The 27,365-nt window shown below is 45.1% G+C and overlaps 6 protein-coding genes across 6 annotated transcripts; 4 read left to right on the top strand and 2 right to left on the bottom strand.

Moving 5' to 3' along the window:
- Positions 1-1,662: 1,662 nt before the first annotated feature.
- On the top strand, positions 1,663-2,319 carry LOC144672501 (histone H1-like). The gene has a single exon (XM_078534344.1). The coding sequence runs from the start codon at positions 1,663-1,665 to the stop codon at positions 2,317-2,319; it is 657 nt and encodes a 218-aa protein (XP_078390470.1).
- Positions 2,320-5,802: 3,483 nt separating this feature from the next.
- On the top strand, positions 5,803-6,277 carry LOC144672407 (histone H3). Its single transcript, XM_078534252.1, has one exon. The coding sequence runs from the start codon at positions 5,867-5,869 to the stop codon at positions 6,275-6,277; it is 411 nt and encodes a 136-aa protein (XP_078390378.1). The 5' UTR covers positions 5,803-5,866.
- A 495-nt stretch (positions 6,278-6,772) lies between these two features.
- Positions 6,773-7,202, bottom strand: LOC144672471 (histone H2AX-like). The gene has a single exon (XM_078534315.1). It carries the CDS (start codon positions 7,179-7,181, stop codon positions 6,789-6,791), a length of 393 nt encoding a protein of 130 aa, XP_078390441.1. The 5' UTR covers positions 7,182-7,202; the 3' UTR covers positions 6,773-6,788.
- A 10,369-nt stretch (positions 7,203-17,571) lies between these two features.
- LOC144672500 (histone H1-like) lies at positions 17,572-18,228 on the top strand. Its single transcript, XM_078534343.1, has one exon. The coding sequence runs from the start codon at positions 17,572-17,574 to the stop codon at positions 18,226-18,228; it is 657 nt and encodes a 218-aa protein (XP_078390469.1).
- Positions 18,229-25,673: 7,445 nt separating this feature from the next.
- LOC144672511 (histone H3) lies at positions 25,674-26,088 on the top strand. The gene has a single exon (XM_078534350.1). It carries the CDS (start codon positions 25,674-25,676, stop codon positions 26,082-26,084), a length of 411 nt encoding a protein of 136 aa, XP_078390476.1. The 3' UTR covers positions 26,085-26,088.
- Positions 26,089-26,549: 461 nt separating this feature from the next.
- Positions 26,550-27,021, bottom strand: LOC144672462 (histone H2AX-like). The gene has a single exon (XM_078534306.1). It carries the CDS (start codon positions 27,007-27,009, stop codon positions 26,617-26,619), a length of 393 nt encoding a protein of 130 aa, XP_078390432.1. The 5' UTR covers positions 27,010-27,021; the 3' UTR covers positions 26,550-26,616.
- Between the last annotated feature and the right edge of the window lie 344 nt (positions 27,022-27,365).

The following is a 27,365-nucleotide window of genomic DNA, read 5'->3' as shown; positions in this document are numbered from 1 at the left end:
GAAATAAACATCTTGATGTGAGCTTTTCAGATAATAGCGTGAAATGACATATCACAGAATCACACAAAGTGCAGAAGAGGCCCTTCGGCCCATCGAGTCTGCACTGACACGTGAGAAACACCTGACCTACCTACTTAATCACATTTACCAGCACATAGCCCATAGGCCTGAATGTTATGACTTGCCAAGTGCTCATCCAGGCACTTTTAAAAGGATGTGAGGCAACCCGCCATGACCACCCTCCCAGGCAGTGCAATCCAGTCCGTCACCACCCTCTGGGTTAAAAAAGTTATTCCTCACAGTCGCCATGAACCACCTGCCCCTCACCTTGAACTTATACCCCCTTGTGACTGATCCTTCAGCTAAGGGGAACACCTGCTCCCTATCCATACTGTCTATGTCCCTAATAATCTTGTACACCTCGATCAGGTCGCCCATCAGCCCTCTCTGCTCCAACGTAAACAACACAAGAGAATCCAACCTCTTTTCATAACCTAAATGTTTCATACCAGGCCACATCCTGGTGAATCTCCTCTGCACCACCTCCAGTGCAATCACATCCTTCATATAATGTGGCCACCAGATTGTACTCCAGCTGTAGCCTCACCAAGGCTCTATACAACTCCAACATGACCTCCCTACCTTTGTAATCTATGCCTCGATTTATTAAGGCAAGTGTCTCATGTGCCTTTCCCCCACCCCACTAACATGCCCCTCCACCTTCAGAGATCTAGGGACGCACACGCCAAGGTCCCTTTGTTCCTCAGATCTTCCTAGTGTCATGCCGTTCATTGAATACTTCCTTGTCAAATTACTCCTTCCATAGTGTATCACCTCACAGTTTTCAGGGTAAAACTCCATCTGCCACTTATCTGCCACTTGACCATCCCGTCTATATCTTCCTGTAGCCCAACCCACTCAACCTCGCCGTTAAACACCAATTTGCGAATGAGACCATCTACGGCTCCCATGCCTCAGAGAGCTAAACGTTCGCTGAGTTTACAATCGACAATATTCTTCATAGAAAAGGGAGAAAAGTACGAAAAAGAGGAGGAATTCACGCCTGAGAGATTCACATTATTGACCGTTGTTGCCTGTAAACATGTAGATCTGAACATTGTGTAAGAGAGTGTTGGAACTGGGCGGGCGAGTCAGAGGAATGAAACTGTGTTTCCGTATCCGTTCTGATCATGAGATTTCCGAGTTCTGCTTGCCTAAACTAAAAATATTTTATATTCAAAAGTTCCCTCTTTTCCCCAGCTTGACGCTAAAGTGAGATTTGAAGACAATTTCTTTGTTGTTATCTAGATTTCAGTCGATAAGTAGAGGATATGTCAGAGATCGGGTGAAGGAGCCGCAGTAAATCCGGTTTTAATCGAAATTCGAGTCTTCAGTTCGCGTCAAATCTTATCAACAGCGAACATTACAATGTCAGAGATAAGAAGGATTTAGTCTGGGACACTGGAGAGCCGGAATTTCCATGGAATTGGGGAGTTTGTGAGGAGAGAAAAACACAGAGAGGCAGCAGCAGCCTGGAGCTGACAGCATCCTGTCTCCGCCCCGTCCGCTCGCTGCCTTTAAGTTGCTCAGTGCCGACACCAGCGGCTTCATTTCTGAGCCCGTTCAGATTGACAGAGACACTTTTGTGCAGAGTCCCGGAACATGACCGATACTGCAGCCGCCGAAACGGCTCCTCCAGCCGCTCCCGCCGCCCAGGTCAAGACTCCCAAGAAGAAGAAGAAGGCGGCTCCCCGGAGCGGTGCAGCCGGTCCCAAGCTGGGCGAGCAGATCCTCAATTTGGTGGCGGATTGCAGCGATCGCAAGGGGATGTCGCTGCCCGCGATCAAGAAGGCGCTGCGCGGCAATGGGGTGGATGTGGAGAAACTGGGCTCCCAGATCAAGCAAAGCATCAAGAGGAATGTGAAGAATGGCTTCCTGGTTCAGGTCAAGGGCACGGGCGCCTCGGGCTCCTTCAAAATCCCTAAGAACACAACCCCAGGGAAAGTGGGAAAGAAGGCGAAGGCAGCAGTTGGCAAGAAATCTCCAGTGAAGAAAGCGGCAGCCAAGAAGGTGACAGCAAAGAAAGCAGCGGCCAAGAAAACTCCAGTCAAGAAAACAACGGCCAAGAAGACTCCAGTCAAGAAAGCAGCGGCCAAGAAATCCCCAGCGAAGAAAGCAGCGGCCAAGAAAACAGCCAAGAAGGCGGCAACTCCCAAAAAGCCGGTGAAGAAAGCAGCCCCCAAGAAAAAGTCTCCGGCCAAGAAGGTGACGAGCGTCAAAAAAGTGGCGAAAGCGAGGGCCAAGCCCAAAGGGAGATAAGCAAAGACAGAAAAGAAGGGAAAGATCCCGAGCAAATTGTAAACCTCTAAACCCAAAGGCTCTTTTCAGAGCCACCCACATTCCACATGAAAGAGCTGATCCCCTGATCATTTGATCCCTGTCTCCGCGCTGAGAGCAGATTTCAGATGGAAATGTTTCGTTTTCCTCCCACGTAAATCCTATTTTCCCGCTCACTCACTGACACACTCTCCACCCGTCCCCTCCCGCACTGTGCAATAAGACACAGGGATATCCTTACAGCTCCCTAACCAGTGATGAAAACAAAAATAAAAACAAAAATTAAAAAGACAAAAATAACTAAAAAACTGCAGATGCGGGAAATCCAAAACAAAAACAGAAATACCTGGAAAAACTCAGCAGGTCTGGCAGCATCTGCTGAGAGGAACACAGTTGACGTTTCGAGTCCTCATGACTCTTCAACAGAACTAAGGAAAAATAGGAAAGGGGTGAAATATAAGCTGGTTTAAGGGGGCGCGGTTGTTTGGGACAAGCAAACAGTGTTAGGAGGAGATAACGAAAAGATGTCATAGACAAAGGGTCAAAGAGGTGTCGAAGGTGATGATATTATCTAAAAGGATGTGCTAATTAAAATTGGAGCGCAGGACACGCAAGGTAGCTCTAGTGGGGGAGGGGTGAAATAAACCATGGGTGGAATACATTTAAAATTAATGGAAATAGGTGGGAAAAGAAAAATTATATAAATTATTGGAAAAAACAAAAGGGAGGAGGAAGAAACGGAAAGGGGTTGGGAATGGAGGAGGGAGTTCAAGATCTAAAGTTGTTGAACTCAATATTCAGTCTGGAAGGCTGTAAAGCGCCTAGTCGGAAGATGAGGTGCTGTTCCTCCAGTTTGCGTTGGGCTTCACTGGAACAATGCAGCAAGCCAAGGACAGACATGTGGGCATGAGAGCAGGGTGGAGTGTTGAAATAGCAAGCGACAGGGAGGTCTGGATAATTCTTGCGGATAGACGAAAGGTGTTCTGCAAAGCGGTCGCCCAGTCTGCGTTTGGTCTCTCCAATGTAGAGGAGATCGCATTGGGAGCAACGAATGCAGTAGACTGAGTTAGGGGAAATGCAAGTGAAATGCTGCTTCACTTGAAAGGAGTGTTTGGGCCCTTGGACGGAGAGGAGAGAGGAAGTGAAGGGGCAGGTGTTGCACCTTTTGCGTTTGCAATGGTAGGTGCCGTAGGTGGGGGTTGAGGAGTAGGGGGTGATGGAGGAGTGGGCCAGGGGGTCACGCTCCCTAAGCGGGATGTGTCCTAGTGCATTCAATGTTTATCTTTTCTTTATTCACATTTTCAGGGTGAGAGTCTGCAATGGAGTGAGCATCGCTCAAAATTCCGCCTCATAACTAAGGCCCATACCTGTTGTTTCTCTAATTCTGTTGGAAGAGATGTTAGCGAATTTCTCAATCCCTTTATTTCATTGTGGAGGGGAGGGGTCGTGGGCGAGTCTAGAGTTGTGTTGGTATAGAATAGGAGAGGGATTGAAATAGATGCAGATGTTTGACACTTAATAGAATTGCAGTATCGAGGGGGGGATATTACTGAGAGGATTGGATTTAATACCTACGATTTTCAGAATAGCTGGTTTGTGATGTTGAAGTATTTATTTTACCTTTAAAGCTTTTTGGTCAGCTCTCTTCAGAATTTGAGAAATAAATGTATTTCGGGCAGGCAGGAGGAGGAGCTGATTTACCAAAGACCTTGTTCTGACTGTCACTCAGGCTGTCTCGCCCCGCCTCTCTCTCACACACACACACACACTCTCTCTCTCTCTCTCTCTCTCTCCCTTCCTCAGTCAGGTCGGGGCGGGCTGTATAAAAGCGGAACGTGAAGCCGCTCCCCACTCATTCAGCAGCGATTTGACTGAAGAAGCATCATGTCTGGCAGAGGGAAAGGAGGCAAAGGACTGGGGAAAGGCGGAGCAAAGCGGCACCGCAAAGTGCTTCGCGATAACATCCAGGGCATCACCAAACCAGCCATCCGCCGCCTGGCTCGCCGTGGCGGTGTCAAGCGCATTTCGGGCCTGATCTACGAGGAGACCCGCGGGGTGCTGAAGGTTTTCCTGGAGAATGTGATCAGGGATGCTGTCACCTACACCGAGCACGCCAAGCGGAAGACGGTCACCGCCATGGATGTGGTGTACGCTCTGAAACGCCAGGGCCGCACTCTCTATGGATTCGGCGGCTGAACAAATCGACCCGACTCTATAACAAAACCCAAAGGCTCTTCTAAGAGCCGCCCACAACCTCACATTGAGAGCACTGACCTCAGAGCGGGAGAGGGAAAGCGAGATGTAGTTTTATATAAACACAGCCTTTCCATCTGCGCATTTTCCATTAACAATATGATCGTGAGTCACACAAGTTTCAAGGTTTAATTTAGTTCGGTTTTCAGGAATTCGCTTCCTTTATACTTGCCGAATCTCGATTCAAAGCTTGACTGAGGAACACGACAGCTCCCAAACTAACACTGAGTTCACAAGATAAAGGCCATCATTTATTACACTTTAATCAGGAGTAACTATTTTGAGACCCATCATTCTCGCTTCATCGCCCCATTATCACCCTGTCTTTTTTCTTCGCCATCTGTTCCTGGGTCGTTGAGACATGACAGGGTCTGGGAGGTACCAGTATACCAGCTTTATATGGATCAGCCTGTATCGATGCAGCATGTTGTCTGGTTCCTGGGAGCACTGAACAACTTTATTCTGGCCTGTATCAGGGCGATCAATGAAATAACCCAAATTTAAGCGGGAATGTAAGGCGAATATTGAGAGGCTGATAGAAAAATCTGACTACAATTAATCACCTCGATTCTGCAACCCAGGACGGACTGAAGGGTGAAGTGGAAACTCTGATTTTGCTGCATGGTTTGGACTGTGAGATGCATTTACGCACATTGTGGAAGATAGTTCAAATATGTAAACTTAGATATTAACTTGATTTACAGAAAGGGTGCGCAATCCGCCCACCCACATCGCCTCCCCCAGCCATAAAACACTAGAAACAAGAGCCAAGCCATTCTCTTTATAACATCTATAGGGCTTTGACATGAATAAACCGATAAGGTTGATCAGTTTTATATGTGAGACCCAAAATTCCGCCCATCAATAGGAGTTTTATTCCAGCCTGCTGTAAACCGATCAGGGAATGAATGAGAATTTAATCCACGTTCAAAAGACGGAAGTCTAAGCTGGGACCGAAATGGGGCTCGCAAACATTGAGACCTTGTGATATTTGTCCATTCAGATTGATTTTATCTGCCTTCAAACTAGGTTTATTTTAATGTCAGTTACTCTTCCCTTTGAAATTGGCGGGCATTTTGAAATTGATGAACTGTCAGTTTCTGCTCCACCAATCAGGGCACAGGAATCCATGCAGCCCGCTGCTCTTTTCAAATTTCTCGGCGGGATTGCACTGCATCCAATCAGGACAGGAGGGAGGTGACGGACATGTCTTAAATAGACAGACACAGAGCGGCTTGATCATTCTCAGAGTCTGTGTTCCACAGCGTTTGTTATCATGGCCAGGACCAAGCAGACAGCGCGCAAGTCGACCGGAGGGAAAGCTCCCCGCAAGCAGCTGGCTACCAAAGCTGCCCGCAAGAGCGCTCCAGCCACGGGCGGCGTCAAGAAGCCCCATCGCTACAGGCCCGGCACTGTGGCTCTGCGGGAGATCCGCCGCTACCAGAAATCCACCGAGCTGCTGATCCGCAAACTGCCCTTCCAGCGCCTGGTGCGAGAGATCGCTCAGGACTTCAAGACCGACCTGCGCTTCCAGAGCTCGGCCGTCATGGCCCTGCAGGAGGCCAGCGAGGCTTACCTGGTGGGGCTCTTTGAGGACACCAACCTGTGCGCCATCCACGCCAAGCGAGTCACCATCATGCCCAAGGACATCCAGCTGGCCCGCCGCATCCGCGGGGAGCGCGCTTAGACTGACCCTACCCGACTCTAGACTTACACCGAGAACCACAAAGGCTCTTTTAAGAGCCACCAAGTCGGTCAGAGAAAGAGCTGCGATCTCTTGTTAAAAACTCCAGCACCTAAAACCCTCAAACCTACAATTTATTTTCTTTCCTTCTGTTTACCCGTTTCCCTCCCTCTGATGCATTTGGGGATATGAGGTGATTCCGTTTATATTTGTTTGTAATTTTACATCATTTAATTGGAAATGGGATGAGTTAATTATTCAAAGAACGTTTTCCTGAACATTGTCAATTGATCATATATAGATGCAGCACAGACTCCTGGTGTCTGGTACAGGCAACAGCACCAGCGTCTCGTTGTAACCAGCGCTTTCACAGATCGCATTAGAAATATAATGTCATTCCGAATCGATAGGGATGTTATCGCGCATCCGGATAGACAACAGGTCGCCCCTTTCACTGATCAAGTGAGTGGCTCTGAAAAGAGCCTTTGGGTTCTCAGTTTAAAGAATGGTCGCTTCACTTGGTCTTGGTGGCTGCAGAGGCGCCGCTTTTCTTGGGCAGCAGCACGGCCTGGATATTAGGCAGCACCCCGCCCTGAGCGATGGTCACCCCTCCCAGCAGCTTGTTGAGCTCCTCGTCGTTGCGGACGGCCAGCTGCAGGTGCCTGGGGATGATGCGGGTCTTCTTGTTGTCCCGGGCCGCGTTGCCGGCCAGCTCGAGGATTTCAGCCGTCAGATACTCGAGCACGGCGGCCAGATAGACCGGGGCTCCGGCACCCACACGCTCAGCGTAGTTCCCCTTCCTCAGCAGTCTGTGAACGCGGCCCACCGGGAACTGCAGTCCGGCCCGGGAGGAGCGAGACCTGGCCTTGGAACGAACTTTCCCACCGGTCTTTCCTCTTCCAGACATTATAACAATCTCACAAGCACTTTCACAGAGAATGCTGATATCCGCCTTCTTTCAGTTCTCTTATACCCTCAGGAGGAATGGTGGTGCGCTCAGAGCTGATTGGTCAATTATATTTTAGCTCATAATATTCTTCATGTTACCAATCAGATTTCTGCCTGACTCACCAATGCGGGCAAGCAACGTATGAAGTCGGAAGTTAAGGACGCCAAATCATCAGTTAAACAAACGGTTATATATTTCAAATTGGAAAAGACAGACAAAAATTTAATCAAAGGAAATATCGCACAGAAATCGTCTTAGCTAAACAAAGGATAATTCCTTTACAAATCGTTCTAATGCTTAACATTAAAGCAGTTCTCTTACAGAATGTTAGAAGGTTTCTCGCTCTCTTTTCCTCGATAACAGTTTACCCGAAACTGTCAGTTTCTGGTTTTGCCTGTGGACAAGAGGACAATAAAGGATCCAATTTTCCAGATTCAAAACTGTTGTTTTATACAAGTTCGTGAGTGTCAAAAGCGGAGTGCACATTTTTTGGCTTAAATCTGCCAGTATTGAAACTGAGGCATCCTACACCGCCAGGGCTGATACGGAATGAATTGATCAAATCAACTTTTATAATGCTGGGGAGGGATAGCATCTTTGAGGGATCAAAGATAGACTCTGCTTGATTACATTTATGCAACAAGGCAGGGTCTATTCTGAAGCAGCAAACATACGTTGTATTCCAAACCAACAATAAAAACGAAAATCCTCTGCAGGCTCCGTGATTCTGGGATTAAGCCTAATCTTCATTATCCGTTACTTAAATGTAGTTTTCACTCACGGACAATCTATGGTCAATAATATTAAGCTTTTCTTTTGAAATTGAAATCACCGATATATGTTTCTGTTTTTGTTTTTGTCTCTGTAACATTCAGATTTAAGTCAGTTTGGATTTTATCTGGTGCATGTCAATCCCTGGAGAAAATTTTATATTTCATTCGACATCTAATGCTACCAACATAAGATTATGCTTCTATTCTCCTTTTAATCCCCACATTATCTGTTAAACCCTGCTATGGGTGCATGGAATATCTGTCTGTTCATGATAGATAAAATGTGAACTTTAATCTGAAATGTATATTTTTCCAAAAAAAATAAAGCAGGGTAAAAAACAGGGAATTACAGACTGATTAGTCTACCCTCAGTGGTAGACTTAATACTAGAGTCAACTATGTGATAATAAGAGACTTAGAAAATGTCAAATATATTGGACAAAGATTGCATGCATTTATGAAAGGAAAATCATGTTTGACAAACCTATTGTAGCTTTTTTTGGGAATTAAATTGCAAAGTAGATAGGGGAAAACCAGATGATGTGGTCTATTTAGATTTTCAGAAAGCTTTTGTTAAATGGCCACTTAACTGGTTTGTGTACCAAACTGAAGTGCATGGGATGGCGGTTTGGATTGGCATGTACAGTGAAAGGATTAGTAACAGGATAAAGAGAGCAGGAATAAATCAGTCTTTTTGAGAATGGCAGAAGTTGACAAGTGGTGTGCCACAGGGATCAGTGCTTGGGTCCCAGTATTCAGAATAGACAAGAATGATTGTGATGAAGGAAGCAAAGGTAATATTTCCAAGGTTGCTGATGACACAAAGCTTTGAGGGAATGTGAGAGATGAGGAGGAAGTTAAGAGTGCCCAAGGAGATTTAGATAATTTGAGTGAGTGGGAAAAAACATGGCAGATGGAATATAAAGTGGCTAGATGTGAATTCATCCACTTGGGTACGAAAAACAGAATGGCAGAGTATTATCTACATAGAGATACGTTGGGAAATGTTGATATATGAAGAGACCAGTGTGCAGCACATGATCACCAGGCTGATTCATGGGCTGGCAGGGTTGTCACATGAGGGGGGAATGGGCCGATTCGGACTGTATACACACAGTGATTGTAGAATGAGAGGGGATGTATTTGAAACATATGAAATAGTGACAGCGCTGGTCAGGCTGGGTGCAGGGATGATGTTTCCTCTGGCTGAGAGGCCTAGCACATGTATTCACAATCTCAGGATCCATTGTCGTCCATTTTGGGCTGTGTTGAGCAGAACGTTCTTCACTCAGAGGGTGGTGAACATGTGATTGATTTGCATTCATTTTGTAACCTCCAGGATCTTGTATTATATGTGAATGTATATATTTTTCCCTCCGTGTATCAGTCAGTATCTAAGACGTTTGCAAGAGTGGAATTAACTCTATCTTTAATATTTTAACGTGCTATCTCCAAAAGTGAGATTTCATTTAAATCTCTCCATATCTGGAACTAGATGTGAAGTTCAAATTGATATTCATATAGTCAACTGCTACAAGTATGTTTTCCTTGTGTGTCAATCGGTGATATATTGCCTGACTGTGGATTTGGCCCTGTAGCATTCGGATTTTTCTCATTGTTATGTTCTCAGTGTATGTTTGTGGTTTTATCCCTGTATTTCATTCACTGGTACTTTGCATCAGATGGGGATAGTTCATTGCTTCTCAGCATCTAGTATAATCTGTGAGTTTGGCCATGGTTCTATAATTGTCAGTCTCTCAAACTGAATGTGAGTGTGTAATAAATCAGTCTTTAATACCAACTAGCTGACAATGAGTGTGTGATTCATTCAGCTGAACTGTGCACCTGGTTTGTATGGGAATGTGTCACTCTCTGCATATCTCTCAGTGCCCTTTACAGTGCATGATTTGGGGATTAATTTGAACACGACAGTTTCCAATAGGCGATGTGATTGTGCGGTTATTTCTGTATTTTTATGGTTTCAGCTATTCTATTTGAATGAGATCTTTTCTGCCTCATTCAGATTCAGGTAGTGTAGTGAGTGTGGGATTTATTATAAAGCTTTCAGACTTGGAAATTTGGGTGATTAACATCTGCATCATGGATTTTTCCTCCGCTGGCGCAATGTGTGTGGAGATAATTATGTAGTTGCCGTTCTCTGGTGTGCTTTGAATTTATTTTTGTTCATATAGCTGTATTTGGTCTGTGTTTGAACGTGTGAGTAATTTTGCACCTGAGAATTCTGCCCATCTAAGTAGGTATATTGTTCAATCTGTTTCTGTTTTTCAACACTGTTGCAGGTAAGTGTGAGATAAGACTATATCTGGACTTTTATTGTAACGTGTTGGAATATATTTTTATGAAACCCTCAACATAGCAGTATTTGTTGACCTTTGGTTTAACCTATAACATTGGCTTCATGTGTTTTGTAGTCACAGGTTATATTCAATAGTTGCCTGGGATTGCCATTTGATTTTTAGCTCTGTGAAAACAATTGTGAATATTACAGCTCCTTTAATCAGATACACAGCCTCATATGTAATTTGTGCATTTTGTATAAAGGGATTGCTGTTGAATCTATACTGATGCCAGCATTTTTGGTGTGAAATATATAGATATGTCTAAATTCTAAGGGGCTGTGCTGCAATTTATTCAGTCCCTTCCAATCAGTTATTTCTTGCCTAATGATGCTCAGAATAATTAATTAATTTCTGACCAACGCAACACAATATAATTAAATCTGATATTTGGTGTGTTTTCTGTGAACATTTTGATTGATGTATGCTCCTCTCATCTAGGTTACATGGAAATAAAAACAAGCAACAGCAAAAAAATCAGACTGCTCAGTTTGTATCTTGCATTGAAAAGTTGTCTCTTCCCTTTGAAACAGTATGGGAATGAACAATTAATTGGTTGTGACTGTGGACATAATGACCTGGAAGTTTCTCTGCTCTCAGTGAAAGATGCTGTACCTACCTTGTGTTGCAGTTGGCTCACTTTTTAACCTTGGTCATTTTGTGACTTTTGAAGTTGTCACTATTATCGACCTTTGTCACTAACATCATCATGCACCAGGAATAACCATAGCACAGCTTGTGAGCTAAGATTTGTTTGTCTCTTTTCATGTTGTACCTTTCAACCATTATTCATTCCTGATATTTCGACTGCAGATTGATTTATTAATTTGGAGGCCTGTACTATTATTTCATTAATTTTTCCATGTAGAAATATGAAGGTGAGTTTCACTTTTGGAACACATGGATGAAAATAGTATTTTGCCATTTTTATTTGAACAGTGATATCCTTCTTTGCTGGACCACTCCTCTGATTGCATTGACAATCACTGGGATGCATTTAAGTAGTTTATTCTGTATCTATTGTTTTCTGAGATGCAAAGGTGAAAGCTTTGTAACTGTTAATTTTTAAGTCTCATTACAATGTAAATGTCGAATTTAGTTTTGTCTGATTTTTCTCATAAATATTTAAATGCCAGGTTTGTTGTCCTCTAAGGCTGTGTTTCCGTCTCCATCTGCCAGTTTTTTTTTATGAGTGTGAGTTTTAAACTGTCGGGTGTGCTTTCACATATGTGAGTATGAATTCCGTTTCTTAATCTGCTGCTGTATTTATCAGTTTCTGGGATTCTTAATGTGACTGCGACTCAGTACCTGTCAGGTTCTGGTAAGTGATTGCTGGTGTTAGAATGTCCATGTGAATGTCCAGTTGTTTTACTTTCTAGCACTTCCTTACTTGCTATTGAGCATTTTTTCCTCACTCTCTCCATTAGTTTGTGGCATGTGAATGTGAGTACTATTTTGTATCTGTCAATAACTGCATTGTGAGCATGGGTCATAATTGCAATTGACAGTTTTAGGTACGTGTCTGGAATGCAAATGTGAATTTTACACTGCAGTTCACACTTTTGAATGTCTGAACTTGTGTTTGAGATTACTTCACTGAGCCTGACAATGTAACTATGATTATCTCGTACTATTCTCAGTACATTTCCTATGAGTATAGCCTACATTCTTTATCTATTAGTGTCTTAGAAGCAAATGTAAGACTTATTCAAAATCTCTGAGTATTACAGAATTGTCATTGTGCGATTGATGATGTGTCTGTGCATGCCTGCTTTTATCTGTGTTTGTGTGTGTGTGAGAGACAGAGAGAGAGCACGTCTGAAGATGTGTGTGTGTGTGTGTTCACGGTGTGTTTTTGTGTTTACGCTCATTCTGTCTCTCTAATGTGTTTATGGACTTATCTTTTTATTTGTCATTGTTCAGTATAGAAATATGCATGTTGATTGGTACTCATAATTATCTGGCATGATGGCATGGATTCATTCTGTACATGTCCAATTCTTATCTTATCATTTATGACAGACTTGGCGTGTAAGCAGTAACTGTGAGGTTTGGTGTATGTAAGTTTGCATTTTATCAGTAGCTGACCTTTTCAGATATGAGAGTGTGGTATTCAATCTACCCACTCATTTTCAGTTTTTGTTGTGAGCATGTCTTTTACTTTGTTAAAGTGAACATGTAGTTTCTGAGACTCTGCATTTACAGTGAATGTGTTGTATGAATGAGGATTTTAATCTGTACCTATTTGATTCGGTTCCTTGTTTTATTTTCGTTGCTCAAAATCTCTGGTTTACAAGTGATATGTTCCATTCTGCTTGTGTCAATTTTTGAAGAACTGAACAATAGTTTTGCTGAGAATCTGTTGATTTTTTGTGTCTGAATATGGGATTTCCTTTGTACATGTCAGATTTTAGCATGAAGGAATGTTTATCAACTGCAACTAAGCAAAGCCAAAATATTCTCAGCTGGATGTTGGAAACCTCAAAAAAAGGGAAGAAAATTGCTGGGAATACTGACCAGGATTGTCCACATCTGTGGAGAAAAAGCTGAACTGCCCGTTATCTGAAATTCCTGATGTGATGGAAGGTCATTTGCCTGCAATGATCACTCTCAATCTTTCTCAACAGTTGTTGCCTTCCCTGCTGAATATTTCCAGCATTGTTAGTGTTTTTTGCCTTCCCCCTGTCTGTGTTAATTCCCAGCTGGTAAATATCACTCTGCAACTGACAGAGTCTGATAATTACGTTTCACATTTATTCTGTCAGAATCTCCAAGTGCATTTTACTCTGTGACTCTCATTTATGTGTGTGTCTGTGTCATTGTCGATCCTGTCAAACAAAAATATTTATGAATGATGGCCACATTTCAGTTTTCCATTTAGTATGAAAGCATGAACCTATTTTCCATGTCCCTCTCGGTTTATGGAACGGGGTGATTTGTTTTGATCAGCAACTTAAAATTTTTAATTCATATTCATGTGTGTTTTTACAGTAGCCATCAAGATCAGCGATGTGTGTAGCCATGCTTCTCCTGTTTTGAAAAGACTTATAGAAAATTTGATTTGTTTCTGCATCTCTATGTCCCTGGTATGTGCCTGTGGTTTTACAATGTAATTGTTTGTCTCTGTTATGGGAATCCGGGATAGTTCTGTTTTGGCAGATTCTGCTCCGAGAGTGGTTTTATATTATTCTCTGTACTTTTCAATATCTGCTTTGTGAGTTAAGTTTTAACCATTTTTTATTTGTAGTGATCTGTGGAAGTGAGTATTTATGACAATATTCCTCTGGCATGTCTATGCACGCCTCCATTAACAAAAATATACTCTATCTTTATTTCTGATATTGAATAAGATTTTTGGAATGGAATTTAACTTGTTGCTTTGCGAGAACTTTGCATGTATTCATGAATAATTCTGCAAACATTAATTGTCTGATATTTAAGTTGTAGCTAATGATCTACTCTTGTGACCTGAATGGACTGCCCTTCAATCTGATAATGGTTGCGATTTTGGACTGAAATTGGTGGTGTTGTACTTTCTTCTAAGAATCGACCACAGTGACACAGATACAGGTTTAGGACTGTTTATTAAAGGGGACAGAGGGAGGATCTGATCCCTTTGATTGTCTATAAACAGAACTCTACTGATTGCAGGATAACATTCTTTTTTAAACACTAAACCGTTCACGTACACATTACACTATTCTAATTCCAATCTTGGCAGTACATAATGACATGACAATCAGATGTCACCAGCCCGAGGAACATACCTTTGCTTTCGCAAGCAGGGCCTCTTCATCTCGTTCTAGCCTGGCTCTATCCCTGATACTTTTTGTCATCACACTGATGTGTTTATCTTCATCCCCCTTCTATCTCCTAACCAGTTAATCCCTTATGATCCCGAAGGTCTTCCTAGAGAGAGCTGCTGATACCGGCCCTTATGGTTTACAAGGTTTCACTGGAGAATTTTGCTGACCTTTGGTTTCACTAAAAACATAGAAATCGCTGCTTACCTCTTACAGTGGGTCTACCATTCAGCAGTACCGAGTAGTAGTGTTTTGTGGGGATTATAATTCAGTCTCCCCTGTGTGTTAGCCTACTGGATTGATCATGTGCATCAGGGTTTGAGTTCAATTCGAGTCTGACTATTTCTGCTCTGGGTGATGGTCACAGTGATGTTCTGTCTGTATCTGTGTACTCTTGGACCAGGATCGTACCTGCTGCCAGTTAGAAGGAGATAGCTGCACCTCTATGTTGGCTGGTGGAACTTGAGCTTGAAACTGACCCCTTCATTAACCTGCCAGAGAGGAAGAAAGATATCTCCAGTAACTCAAAATCAGCTGAGGTCAGGAAAAGGCAATAGATCAATGTAATATTTCAACTGATAATCAATATCAAAAACACTGTACATATCATGGCGGACAACGAAAAAACTACAGTGTCTGATTCCACTTCTAACTATTGAGAGACATTCAGAAACAACCCGCATCTGTACGGCTCCAAGGGTGTCACTACGCGGGCCCAGAGATATTGGTGCAGGACAGATTTCTATTTCCAGCTCCCTTTGTAAGAACCGCCAACTGAATCTAACTGTGGAAGGTACAATGTTTCTTTGAGACGCCTCAGCTGAACAGCTGGTGCCTGCAACACGTGTCGTTAACATTACTGCTCCACTCCTTACTCTCTGCCTGTTTCCACGATTCACTGTCCAAAAGCCAACAAGTTGTGTGAATCAGCAGCTAAACTTGGAATATGCATTACAAGGTTGAGGAGAGAAAAAGAAAATAATAGTTTTCAATTGCAGCTTGCTCAGGTTCTGTCTCCCTCAGCAGGGCCACACACAGCCCCAGAAAGGCCTCTCCCCGTCCACCCGCTCACTCCAAGTTCTGGAACAGGTTTCCGCTCCGCTCCGCCTCTTACAAACAGCCCCCGGTTCTCCCTGAATTTACCCCGAGTCAATGATGATTTCTGTGCCCACACTGACAAATCGATGCGCTGCTGGAATCAGAACGCTGTTTACTCGCTTACCCGGGCCCCAGTATTTCCATTTCCGTCTGTTTGAAACAAAGGTCTTCCGCTCAGTGAGTAAAAGGCCGTCAAGGGCAGTGGTTGGGGGTGGAAGGGAAGCGCGCATGCGCTCGTCTTGTCACCGAGAAATTCCAAACGCAGGGCTGCAATGCGCATGTGCTTTTGGAAACTAACTCCGAACAAACCAGGTCACCTGGTCCTTCCCCAAGTCAATTTCCTCAGGCTTGAGCATAGGAATTGCAATGTGGGAAAAGGCAGAGACGTTACGAGCGGGAGGGCCATCCCTGTATTAAATCCAAACTGGGCGTCTTTGCTGATCATTCCAGGATTCCGCAAATTAATCCTCATGTCGAATAGGTGTGTTTGCTGTTATAGCTCAGAACTTAATATCAGATCGTAAAAGTCTCAAGTTAATATAATCAGATTGAAAATGTCAGTCACTGACTGTCGTATTCAACAATTTTAGTCGAAGTTTTCCCGAGAGTTCCAGAGTTTATAGAATGTTACATTTCATTATTATTGCCTCAACATCTCTCACTTTCCTGGACTGTGGGACAGAAATGTCTCTGCCTTTCGTCCAATGTTAGTGAGAGATGAGACCAGGCATCTCTCACCGCTGGTGGGATCTATAAGTGCCGGTCTTATTGATCAGCTCCAGAATATTGGGTGCTCCAATAAGGATAACTCTCAGTCTTCTAAGATCCAATGATTATAAATTCAACGTGTTCAAGATTTCCTAACCAGTCAACAAGATAATCGCAGGAAGCTGCTCATGAACATTCCCTGAACTGTACCAAGGGATCGATATTATCCTTTTGTTCTAGCGGATGTTTGAGACACAATTATGAATTGTGATATGTATATATTCTGTTGAAATAGTGACAGTGTGTCTTGTTTTCCCTCGATGATGGGTATGAGGGTCACTCATTGTTATATTGTCACACGGTAGAGAAATAGAGGCTAATTGCTCTCTCTCTCTCTCTCTCTCCCACACACTCACACACACTTACACACAGAATCACACACACACACTTGAACCCGCTCTTTGTCCCCCAACCCTCGAATTCTGTTGATGTGCATGTTACTAATGTTGTTGATAGGACAATGTCAACTAACACTCACACTCCATCCATGTGATGAGTAGGACTGTCACTGTTCATTCTCCTCTCAGAAATTCAGGTCTGATATTTCATCAGATTATCGCTAGTCAAAAATCGAAATGTGCTCTGAGAAAATCTGTCACTGTCAGTAACGTGACGAGGCAGAACGTGCCTCCATTCATAACTGGACGTTGAGATTGGGGTTAAATGCAATTGGTGAAATTGTGGCTTCTCAGTTCAGGAGGACCAACGTTAAAAGGGAAATCTAGAGCGACTGGGAGCAGATAATTTGTATTGTCACCAGAAATAAACATCTTGATGTGAGCTATTCAGACAATTACCTGAAATCATATATAATTGGCTCTACCCCAGATTCTGCAAATCAGACTCTCTGCGGGTCCAATGCCTCAGAGAGTTTAATGTTTGCTGAATTCACAATAGACAGCAAATAAATAGAAACCGGAGCAAAGATCGAAAAGAGAAGGAAATCTCTACCGAGACATTCACAATTGTTCATCTTGTTACCAATGAACCTCTAAATGTGAACATTGTGTAAGAGAGTGTTTGAAGTGGGCGGGCGAGTCAGAGGAATGAAACTGTGTTTGTGTGTCCGTTCTGATCAGGACATTTCCGAGTGCCGCTTAGGTAAAATAAAAATATTTTCCAAAGAAATACACCCCCTGCTCCCCAGCTTGACGCCAAAGTGAGATTTCAAGACAACTTATTTGTTGTTTTCTAGATTTCAGTCTAAAAGTAGAGGAGATGTCAGTGATGGGGTGAAGGAGCCGCAGTTAATAGGATTTAAATCGAAATTGGAGTCTTCAATTCGAGTGAAATATTTTCGACAGCGAACATTACAATGTCAGAGATAAGAAGGATTTAGTCTGGGACACTGGAGAGCCGGAATTTCAATGGAATTGGGGAGTTTGTGAGGAGAGAAAAACACAGAGAGGCAGCAGCAGCCTGGAGCTGACAGCAGCCTGTCTCCGCCCCGTCCGCTCGCTGCCTTTAAGTTGCTCAGTGCCGACACCAGCGGCTTCATTTCTCAGCCCGTTCACATTGACAGAGACACTTTTGTGCAGAGTCCCGGAACATGACCGATACTGCAGCCGCCGAAACGGCTCCTCCAGCCGCTCCCGCCGCCCAGGTCAAGACTCCCAAGAAGAAGAAGAAGGCGGCTCCCCGGAGCAGTGCAGCCGGTCCCAAGCTGGGCGAGCAGATCCTCAAGGTTGTGGCGGATTGCAGCGATCGCAAGGGGATGTCGCTGCCCGCGATCAAGAAGGCGCTGCGCGGCAAAGGGCTGGATGTGGAGAAACTCGGCTCCCAGATCAAGCAAAGCATCAAGAGGAATGTGAAGAATGGCTTCCTGGTTCAGGTCAAGGGCACGGGCGCCTCGGGCTCCTTCAAAGTCCCTAAGAACACAACCCCGGGGAAAGTGGGAAAGAAGGCGAAGGCAGCAGCTGGCAAGAAATCTCCAGTGAAGAAAGCGGCAGCCAAGAAGGTGACAGCAAAGAAAGCAGCGGCCAATAAGACTCCAGTCAAGAAAGCAACGGCCAAGAAGACTCCAGTCAAGAAAGCAGCGGCCAAGAAATCCCCAGCGAAGAAAGCAGCGGCCAAGAAAACAGCCAAGAAGGCGGCAACTCCAAAAAAGCCGGTGAAGAAAGCAGCTCCCAAGAAAAAGTCTCCGGCCAAGAAGGTGACGGGCGTCAAAAAAGTGGCGATATCGAGGGCCAAGCCCAAAACGAGATAAGCAAAGACAGAAAAGAAGGGAAAGATCCCGAGCAAATTGTAAACCTCTGAACCCAAAGGCTCTTTTCAGAGCCACCCACATTTCACATGAAAGAGCTGATCCCCTGATCATTTGATCCCTGTCTCCGCGCCGTGAGCTGATTTCAGGTGGAAATGTTTTATTTTCCTGTAAATCCAGTATTCCCGCTGAATCACTGAAATGCGCTTCAGCCGCACTTCCACTCCCTCCCCCAACTCCGACTCTCATTCCTGCAATAACACACATCGATATCCTTTCCGATTAGTATCCGGGGTGTGTCCGAGAGCAGTTAATGTTTATCTTCCTTTCTTTATTCAAATATTCAGGGTGGGAGTCTGCAATAGAGAAACCAGGTTTAAAGGAAACTCCTCACAGCTGACACCCAAACCCATTATTTTCTCTCATTCGGTTGGGAGATGTTGGCAAAATTCCCAATCACCCTGGGAGGGGAGTTGTGGGTGGGGATGGAATTGGAGCTGGGGTTGAAATCGAAGCAGAATTTGACTCGGATAGAAAGTTCAGTATTGAGGCGGAAATGATACGGACAAGACGATGTTTAATAGATTCGAGTTGCTAATTAGCTGCTTCATGATATTCAAGTGTGTAAGTTCTGTTCAAAGCGTCTGTTCACTTCCCTTTAGAATTTGACAAATACAATTCTGTTTCTGGCAGGCAGGAGGAGGAGCTGGTTTACCAAAGACGTTAGTTGTGTCTGTCACTCAGTCTCTCCCGCCCCGCCTCTCTCTCTCTCTCCCTTCCTCAGTCAGGTCGGGGCGGGCTGTATAAAAGCGGAACGTGAAGCAGCTCCCCTCTCATTCAGCAGCGATTTGACTGAAGAAGCATCATGTCTGGCAGAGGGAAAGGAGGCAAAGGACTGGGGAAAGGCGGAGCAAAGCGGCACCGCAAAGTGCTTCGTGATAACATCCAGGGCATCACCAAACCAGCCATCCGCCGCCTGGCTCGCCGTGGCGGTGTCAAGCGCATTTCGGGCCTGATCTACGAGGAGACCCGCGGGGTGCTGAAGGTTTTCCTGGAGAGTGTGATCAGGGATGCTGTCACCTACACCGAGCACGCCAAGCGGAAGACGGTCACCGCCATGGATGTGGTGTACGCTCTGAAACGCCAGGGCCGCACTCTCTTATGGATTCGGCGGCTAAACAAATCGACCCGACTCTATAACAAAACCCAAAGGCTCTTCTAAGAGCCGCCCACAACCTCACATTGAGAGCAGTGACTTCTGAAGGGGGAGAGGGGAAAATAAATCTTTGTATTTTTTTATTAAGAGGCACTGCTTTGCCACCATTACATCCTCTTCACACAATACCATCGTGAGTCCCAAAAATGCCTTGGTTTTATTTAGGTCAGTTTTCACGAATTCGCGTTCTATCCATCCGAGGACCACGGCTTTACCCAATGTAATGTCGAATTTCACCAGGAGTAACTGTTCTGAAACCTTGCATTCCCCCTTCGTCCATCTAATTTTATTTTTATTTTTCCATCGGTTTCTATTCCTGGGTCTTTGACGCATGACAGGACCTGGGAGGTACCAGCTTTATTTGGATCAGCCTGTATCGATGCAGCACGTTGTCTGAACAGAGCTTTATTCTGGCCTGTCGCTGAACAATCAGATAAAGATTCCGAATTCAAGACGGGTTATAATGCAGACATTGACTGGCTCTTGCTGCCGATTATATTCAGATCAGATTTTACAGCAGGCATGAATCAGACCAATATCGATTTACAGACTTGAAAAATAAAAATACCCTTAATCACCTCTATTCTGCAACACGGGCCGAACAGAAGGTTTGAACAGATAGCTGTTTGATGGCCGCCCAGGACACGATGGACTGTTTCTATGTTGTACAACTTTATTTCTCTATCAGAAGGGAAAACTCTGCTTTTGGCGCTCGGTTTGGACTATACTAAACATGCATTTCGGAATAATTGTGGAAGAGAGTTTGAATGAAAGTGGGGTATTGGGTAAATCCATTAAATTGAGGTCCGCCGTAGCAAGGGCACATGGTTGTGATGTACAGTCAAAGACAAAATGTTGTTCAAACCCAACACATAATGAAGCCGGAATGAGAGAGGGATGCAGTTTCCGCCAGTTCATTTTACCTATTACAATAATTAGAACATAATCGTTCATCAATGTAAATTTCGACAGATACACGGTTTAAATAAACGGTCTGCAAGCCCCCCTCCCCCATAAAGAACCCACCGCGCACCTATTCACCAGCAGAAACAGGAACCACACCATTTTCTCTTTGACATCTATAGCGCGTTGACATGAATAAACCGAGTCAGTTGATGAGGTTTCTGTGTGAGTGCCAAAATTTCCCCCATCAATAGGAGTTTTATTCCAGCCTGTTGTAAACCGATCAATGAATGAATGAGAATTTAATCCACGTTCCAAACCAGGAAGTCGGAGCTGGGACCGAAATGGGGCTCCCAAACATCGAGATATTATATTTCTACTTTGAGATTTATTTTATCAGCTTTCAAACTAGGTTTATTTTAATGTCAGTTACTCGTCCCTCTGAAATTGGCGGGCATTTTGAAATTGATGAACTGTCAGTTTCTGCTCCACCAATCAGGGCCCAGAAACCCATGCAGCCCGCTGCTCTTTTCTAATTTCTCGGCGGGATTCCTTCTTATAAATCCTTCTTATCTCTAACACTGTAATGTTTGCCTTCGAAAATATTTCACGCGAATTGCAGACTCCCACAACTCTTTCTCCGGTACATCGATGATTACTTCGGTGCTGCTTCATGCTCTCGTCGGGACCTGGAAAAATTTATTAATTTTACTTCCAATCTCCACCCCTCCATCATTTTCACGTGGTCCATCTCTGACACTTCCCTTCCCTTCCTTGACCTCTCTGTCTCAATTTCTGATGATAGACTGTCCACCAATATCCATTACAAGCCTACCGACTCCCACAGCTACCTCGACTACAGCTCCTCACACCCTGCTTCCTGTAAGGACTCCATCCCATTCTCTCAGTTCCTTCGCCTCCGTCGCATCTGTTCTGATGATGTTACCTTCAAAAACAGTTCCTCTGACATGTCCTCCTTCTTCCTTAACCGAGGTTTTCCACCCACGGTCGTTGACAGGGCCCTCAACCGTGTCCGGCCCATCTCCCGCGCATCCGCCCTCACGCCTTCTCCTCCCTCCCAGAAACATGATAGGGTCCTCCTTGTCCTCACTTATCACCCCACCAGCCTCCGCATTCAAAGGATCATCCTCCGCCATTTCTGCCAACTCCAGCATGATGCCACCACCAAACACATCTTCCCTTCACCCCCCTTGACGGCATTCCGTAGGGATCGTTCCCTCCGGGACACCCTGGTCCACTCCTCCATCACCCCCTACTCCTCAACCCCCACTTATGGCACCTCCCCATGCCCACGCAGAAGATGCAACACCTGCCCCTTCACTTCCTCTCTCCTCACCGTCCAAGGGCCCAAACACTCCTTTCAAGTGAAGCAGCATTTCACCTGCATTTCCCCTAACTTAGTCTACTGCATTCGTTGCTCCCAATGCGGTCTCCTCTACATTGGAGAGACCAAACGCAAACTGGGCGACCGTTTTGCGGAACACCTGCGGTCTGTCCGCAAGAAAGACCCAAACCTCCCTGTCGCTTGCCATTTTAACACTCCACCCTGTTCTCTTGCCCACATGTCTGTCCTTGGCTTGCTGCATTGTTCCAGTGAAGCCCAACGCAAACTGGAGGAACAGCACCTCATCTTCCGACTAGGCACTTTACAGCCTTCTGGGCTGAATATTGAATTCAACAACTTTAGATCTTAAACCTCCCTCCCCCCATCCCCACCCCGTTTCTTTTCCCCCCCCACCCGCCTTTTTTTCAATAATTTATATAGATTCATCTTTCCCCACCTATTTCCATTATTTTTAAATCTAAAACTAAAACCTTTAGTCTTTCCACCCCCACTAGAGCTGTACTTTGAATATCCTGTCTTGCATTCTTAATTAGCACTTTTCTCAGACAAAGACCACCACCTTCAACACCTCTTTGACCCTTTTGTCTGTGACATCTTTTGATTATCTGCTCACACCACACCCTCAATGTGTCTCTTCCCCCCCACCCACCTTAAACCAATTTATATTTCTCCCTTGTTGAAACTATGCTTCAGTTCTGCTGAAGGGCCATGAGGGCTCGAAACGTTGACTGATTTCTTCTCCGCCGATGCTGCCAGATTTGCTGAGTTTATCCAGGTAATTCTGTTTTTATTTTGCAGACTCCCATTTCGATTTAAACCTGATTTACAGCGGCTCCTTCACCCGATCGCTGACATGACCTCTACTTTTAGACCGAAATCTAGAAAACAACAAAGAAATTGTCTTGAAATCTCACTTTGGGGTTAAGCTGGGGAGCAGGGGGTGTATTCCTCTGGAAAATATTTTCATTTTACCCAAGCGGGGCTCGGAAATTTCCTGATCAGAACGGACACACAAACACAGTTTCATTCCTCTGACTCGCCCGCCCACTTCAAACACTCTCTTACACAATGTTCACATTTAGAGGTTCATTGGAAACAAGATGAACAATTGTGAATGTCTCGGTAGAGATTTCCTTCTCTTTTCGATCTTTGCTCCGGTTTCTATTTATTTGCTGTCGATTGTGAATTCAGCTAACTTTAAACACTCTGAGGCATTGGAAGAAGGGAAAGATCCCGAGCAAATTGTAAACCTCTAAACCCAAAGGTTCTTCTCAGAGCCACCCACATTTCACATGAAAGAATTGATGCCCTGATTATTTGATCCGTGTCTCGGAGCTGGGAGCTGATTTCAGATGGAAATGTTTCGTTTTCCTCCCACGTAAATCCTATTTTCCCGCTCACTCACTGACACACTCTCCACCCGTCCCCTCCCGCACTGTGCAATAAAACACAGGGATATCCTTACAGCTCCCTAACCGGGATGTGTCCCAGTGCATTCAAAGTTTATCTTTTATATATTCACATTTTCAGGGTGAGAGTCTGCAATGGAGTAAAACCCCGCCTCACAACTAATACCCATATCAGTATATTTTATCTTATTTTGTTGGATGAGGTGTCAGCGAATTTCTCAATCCCTTTTGGCGGTGTGGAGGGAAGGGTGAGGCGTGAGTTTAGAGATGTGTGAGTATAGAATTTTACAAGGATTGAAATAGAAGCAGGCATCTGACTCTTTATAGAAAGTGTAGTATTGAGGGGGGAATATTACTGACAGTATTGATTTTAATACGATTTTCTAAATAGCTGGTTTATGATGTTGGCGTGTTTAAGTTACTTTAAAAGCTTTCTGTTCAGCTCTCTTCAAAATTTGATAAATAAATGCGTTTCTGGCAGGCAGGAGGAGGAGCTGGTTTACCAAAGACGTTAGTTGTGTCTGTCACTCGGTCTCTCCCGCCCCGCCTCTCTCTCTCTGCCTTCCTCAGTCAGGTCGGGGCGGGCTGTATAAAAGCGGAACGTGAAGCAGCTCCCTTCTCATTCAGCAGCGATTTGACTGAAGAAGCATCATGTCTGGCAGAGGGAAAGGAGGCAAAGGACTGGGGAAAGGCGGAGCAAAGCGGCACCGCAAAGTGCTTCGCGATAACATCCAGGGCATCACCAAACCAGCCATCCGCCGCCTGGCTCGCCGTGGCGGTGTCAAGCGCATTTCGGGCCTGATCTACGAGGAGACCCGCGGGGTGCTGAAGGTTTTCCTGGAGAATGTGATCAGGGATGCTGTCACCTACACCGAGCACGCCAAGCGGAAGACGGTCACCGCCATGGATGTGGTGTACGCTCTGAAACGCCAGGGCCGCACTCTCTATGGATTCGGCGGCTGAACAAATCGACCCGACTCTATAACAAAACCCAAAGGCTCTTCTAAGAGCCGCCCACAACCTCACATTGAGAGCAGTGACCTCGGAGAGGGAGAGGGAATGCGAGGTTTTTGTATTTTGCCATTAGTTCCTTCTCCTTTCTGAATACAATCATCAGTCACACAAATTTCACTGTTTAATTTGGTTCGGTTTTCATGAATTTACTTCATTTCTTCCTCCCGAGACTAGATTCCAATCTTGGCTGAGGAATACGTCAGCTCCCAAAATAACACCGAGTTCACAAGAAAAAAAATCATCATTTATTGCACTTTGATCAGTAGCAACTATTTTGAGACACATCATTCTCGCTTCTTCGCTCTGTTTTTACCCTGTCTTTTTTAGCCGCTTCTCTTCCTAGGTCTCTGACGAATGACAGGACCTGGGAGGTACCAGTAGATGAGCTTTACATGGATCAGCCGGTATCGATGCAGCATGTTGCCTGGTTCCAGGGAGCACTGAGCAGAGCTTTATCCTGATAAAAGCAAAAAAACAGCGGATGCTGGAAATCCAAAACAGAAACAAAAATACCTGGAAAAACTCAGCAGGTCTGACAGCATCTGCTGAGAGGAACACAGTTAACGTTTCGAGTCCGCATGACTCTTCAACAGAACTAAGGAAAAATAGAAAAGAAGTGAAAGATAAGCTGGTTTGAGGGGGTGGGACATGTAGAGCTGGATGGAGGGCCACTGGCCTGTTTCAGGACGATCAATGAAAGAATCCGGATATAAACGGGAATGTACGGCAAATATTTAGTGGCCCTTGACGCGAAATACTTTTAAAACAGATGTTGCAGCAAACATGACACAGAATATTACCGATTCATTGATTGAAGGATAAAATGCTGTTGATCACGAAGGATCTGCATCCTATACCGTACGGAAGGGTGAAGTGGAATCTCCGCTTTTGGTGCATGGTCTGGACTGTGAAGATGCATTTACGCACATTGTGGTAGATCTTTCAAATATATAAAGTTAGAAATAAAGATGGTTTACACAAAGTGTCCGCAAGCTCCTCACCCACAATCGCCTCCCCCAGTCATAAAACACTGGAAACAGGGCCCACACCATTCTCTCTATAACATCTATAGCGATTTGACATGAATAAACCGATACCGTTGATCAGGTTTATATGTGAAACCCAAAATTCCGGCCATTAATAGGAGTTTTATTCCAGCCTGCTGTAAGCCGATCAGGGAATGAATCCGTGTTCGAAAGCAGGAAGTCGGTGCAGGGACCGAAATGGGGATCGAAAAGATTGAGAGCTTATTATAATTTTCATTGAGATTGATTTTACCTGCTTTCAAACTAGGTTTATTTTAATGTCAGTTACTCGTCCCGCTGAAATTGGCGGGCTTTTTGAAATTGATGAACTGTCAGTTGCTGCTCCACCAATCAGGGCCCAGAAATCCATGCTGCCCGCTGCTCTTTTCAAATTTCTCGGCGGGATTGCGCTGCATCCAATCAGGACAGGAGGGAGGTGACGGACATGTCTTAAATAGACAGACAAAGAGCGGCTTGATCATTCTCAGAGTCTGTGTTCCACAGCGTTTGTTATCATGGCCAGGACCAAGCAGACAGCGCGCAAGTCGACCGGAGGGAAAGCTCCCCGCAAGCAGCTGGCTACCAAAGCTGCCCGCAAGAGCGCTCCAGCCACGGGCGGCGTCAAGAAGCCCCATCGCTACAGGCCCGGCACTGTGGCTCTGCGGGAGATCCGCCGCTACCAGAAATCCACCGAGCTGCTGATCCGCAAACTGCCCTTCCAGCGCCTGGTGCGAGAGATCGCTCAGGACTTCAAGACCGACCTGCGCTTCCAGAGCTCGGCCGTCATGGCCCTGCAGGAGGCCAGCGAGGCTTACCTGGTGGGGCTCTTTGAGGACACCAACCTGTGCGCCATCCACGCCAAGCGAGTCACCATCATGCCCAAGGACATCCAGCTGGCCCGCCGCATCCGCGGGGAGCGCGCCTAAAAACCCGACCCCCCAGCACCAAGTGCAACAAAGGCTCTTTTAAGAGCCACAAAGTCGGTCAGAGAAAGAGCTGCGATCAATTGTTAAAAGACGCCACCTCTTCTGCATATAATTTTCATTAGGGCTAAAACCCGGATTCAGCTCCCAGTGCAACAATTCAGCTCTGAAATATTTCATCCGGTTCCTCCCCTCTGCTGCATTTGGCGGATTTGAGGTGATTCCGTGAACAATTGTGTGTAATTTCACATTTAATTGGAATTGGGATCAGTTAATTATTCAATGAACATTTTCCTGAACATTGTCAATTGATCATATATAGATGCAGCACAGACTCCTGGTGTCTGGTACAGGCAACAGCGCCAGCGTCTCGTTGTAACCAGCGCTTTCACAGATCGCATTAGAAATATAATGTCACTCCGAATCGATAGGGATGTTATCGCGCATCCGGATAGACAACAGGTCGCCCCTTTCACTGATTAAGTGAGTGGCTCTGAAAAGAGCCTTTGGGTTCTCAGTTTAAAGAATGGTCGCTTCACTTGGTCTTGGTGGCTGCAGAGGCGCCGCTTTTCTTGGGCAGCAGCACGGCCTGGATATTAGGCAGCACCCCGCCCTGAGCGATGGTCACCCCTCCCAGCAGCTTGTTGAGCTCCTCGTCGTTGCGGACGGCCAGCTGCAGGTGCCTGGGGATGATGCGGGTCTTCTTGTTGTCCCGGGCCGCGTTGCCGGCCAGCTCGAGGATTTCAGCCGTCAGATACTCCAGCACGGCGGCCAGATAGACCGGGGCTCCGGCACCCACACGCTCAGCGTAGTTCCCCTTCCTCAGCAGCCTGTGAACGCGGCCCACCGGGAACTGCAGTCCGGCCCGGGAGGAGCGAGACCTGGCCTTGGACCGAACTTTCCCACCGGTCTTTCCTCTTCCAGACATTTTAACAACCTCACAAGCACTTTCACAGAGAATGCTGATATCCGCCTTCTTTCAGTTCCCTTATACCCTCAGGAGGAATGGTGGTGCGCTCAGAGCTGATTGGTCAATTATATTATAGCTCATAATATTCTTCATATTACCAATCAGATTTCTGCCTGACTCACCAATGCGGGCAAGCAACGTATGAAGTCGGAAGTTAAGGGCGCCAAATCATCAGTTAAACAAACGATTATATATTTCAAACTGGAAAAGTCCGCCAAAAAATTAATCAAAGGAAATATCGCACAGAAATCATCTTAGCTATCGAAGGAAAATTCCTATACAAATCGTGCCAATGCTTAACATTAAAGCAGTTC

This window comes from Cetorhinus maximus, chromosome 38 (assembly GCF_964194155.1).
Source record: "Cetorhinus maximus chromosome 38, sCetMax3.hap1.1, whole genome shotgun sequence".
Lineage (NCBI taxonomy): Eukaryota > Metazoa > Chordata > Chondrichthyes > Lamniformes > Cetorhinidae > Cetorhinus > Cetorhinus maximus.
Note: the sequence above shows the minus strand (reverse complement) of the source record. Positions and strands in the feature narration are given on the sequence as shown.

Bases quoted from the DNA above. Each gene is read 5' to 3' on its own strand.
- LOC144672471 (XM_078534315.1), bottom strand. From the start codon at position 7,181: ATGTCTGGAAGAGGAAAGACCGGTGGGAAAGTTCGTTCCAAGGCCAGG.
- LOC144672511 (XM_078534350.1), top strand. From the start codon at position 25,674: ATGGCCAGGACCAAGCAGACAGCGCGCAAGTCGACCGGAGGGAAAGCT.
- LOC144672407 (XM_078534252.1), top strand. From the start codon at position 5,867: ATGGCCAGGACCAAGCAGACAGCGCGCAAGTCGACCGGAGGGAAAGCT.
- LOC144672500 (XM_078534343.1), top strand. From the start codon at position 17,572: ATGACCGATACTGCAGCCGCCGAAACGGCTCCTCCAGCCGCTCCCGCC.
- LOC144672462 (XM_078534306.1), bottom strand. From the start codon at position 27,009: ATGTCTGGAAGAGGAAAGACCGGTGGGAAAGTTCGGTCCAAGGCCAGG.
- LOC144672501 (XM_078534344.1), top strand. From the start codon at position 1,663: ATGACCGATACTGCAGCCGCCGAAACGGCTCCTCCAGCCGCTCCCGCC.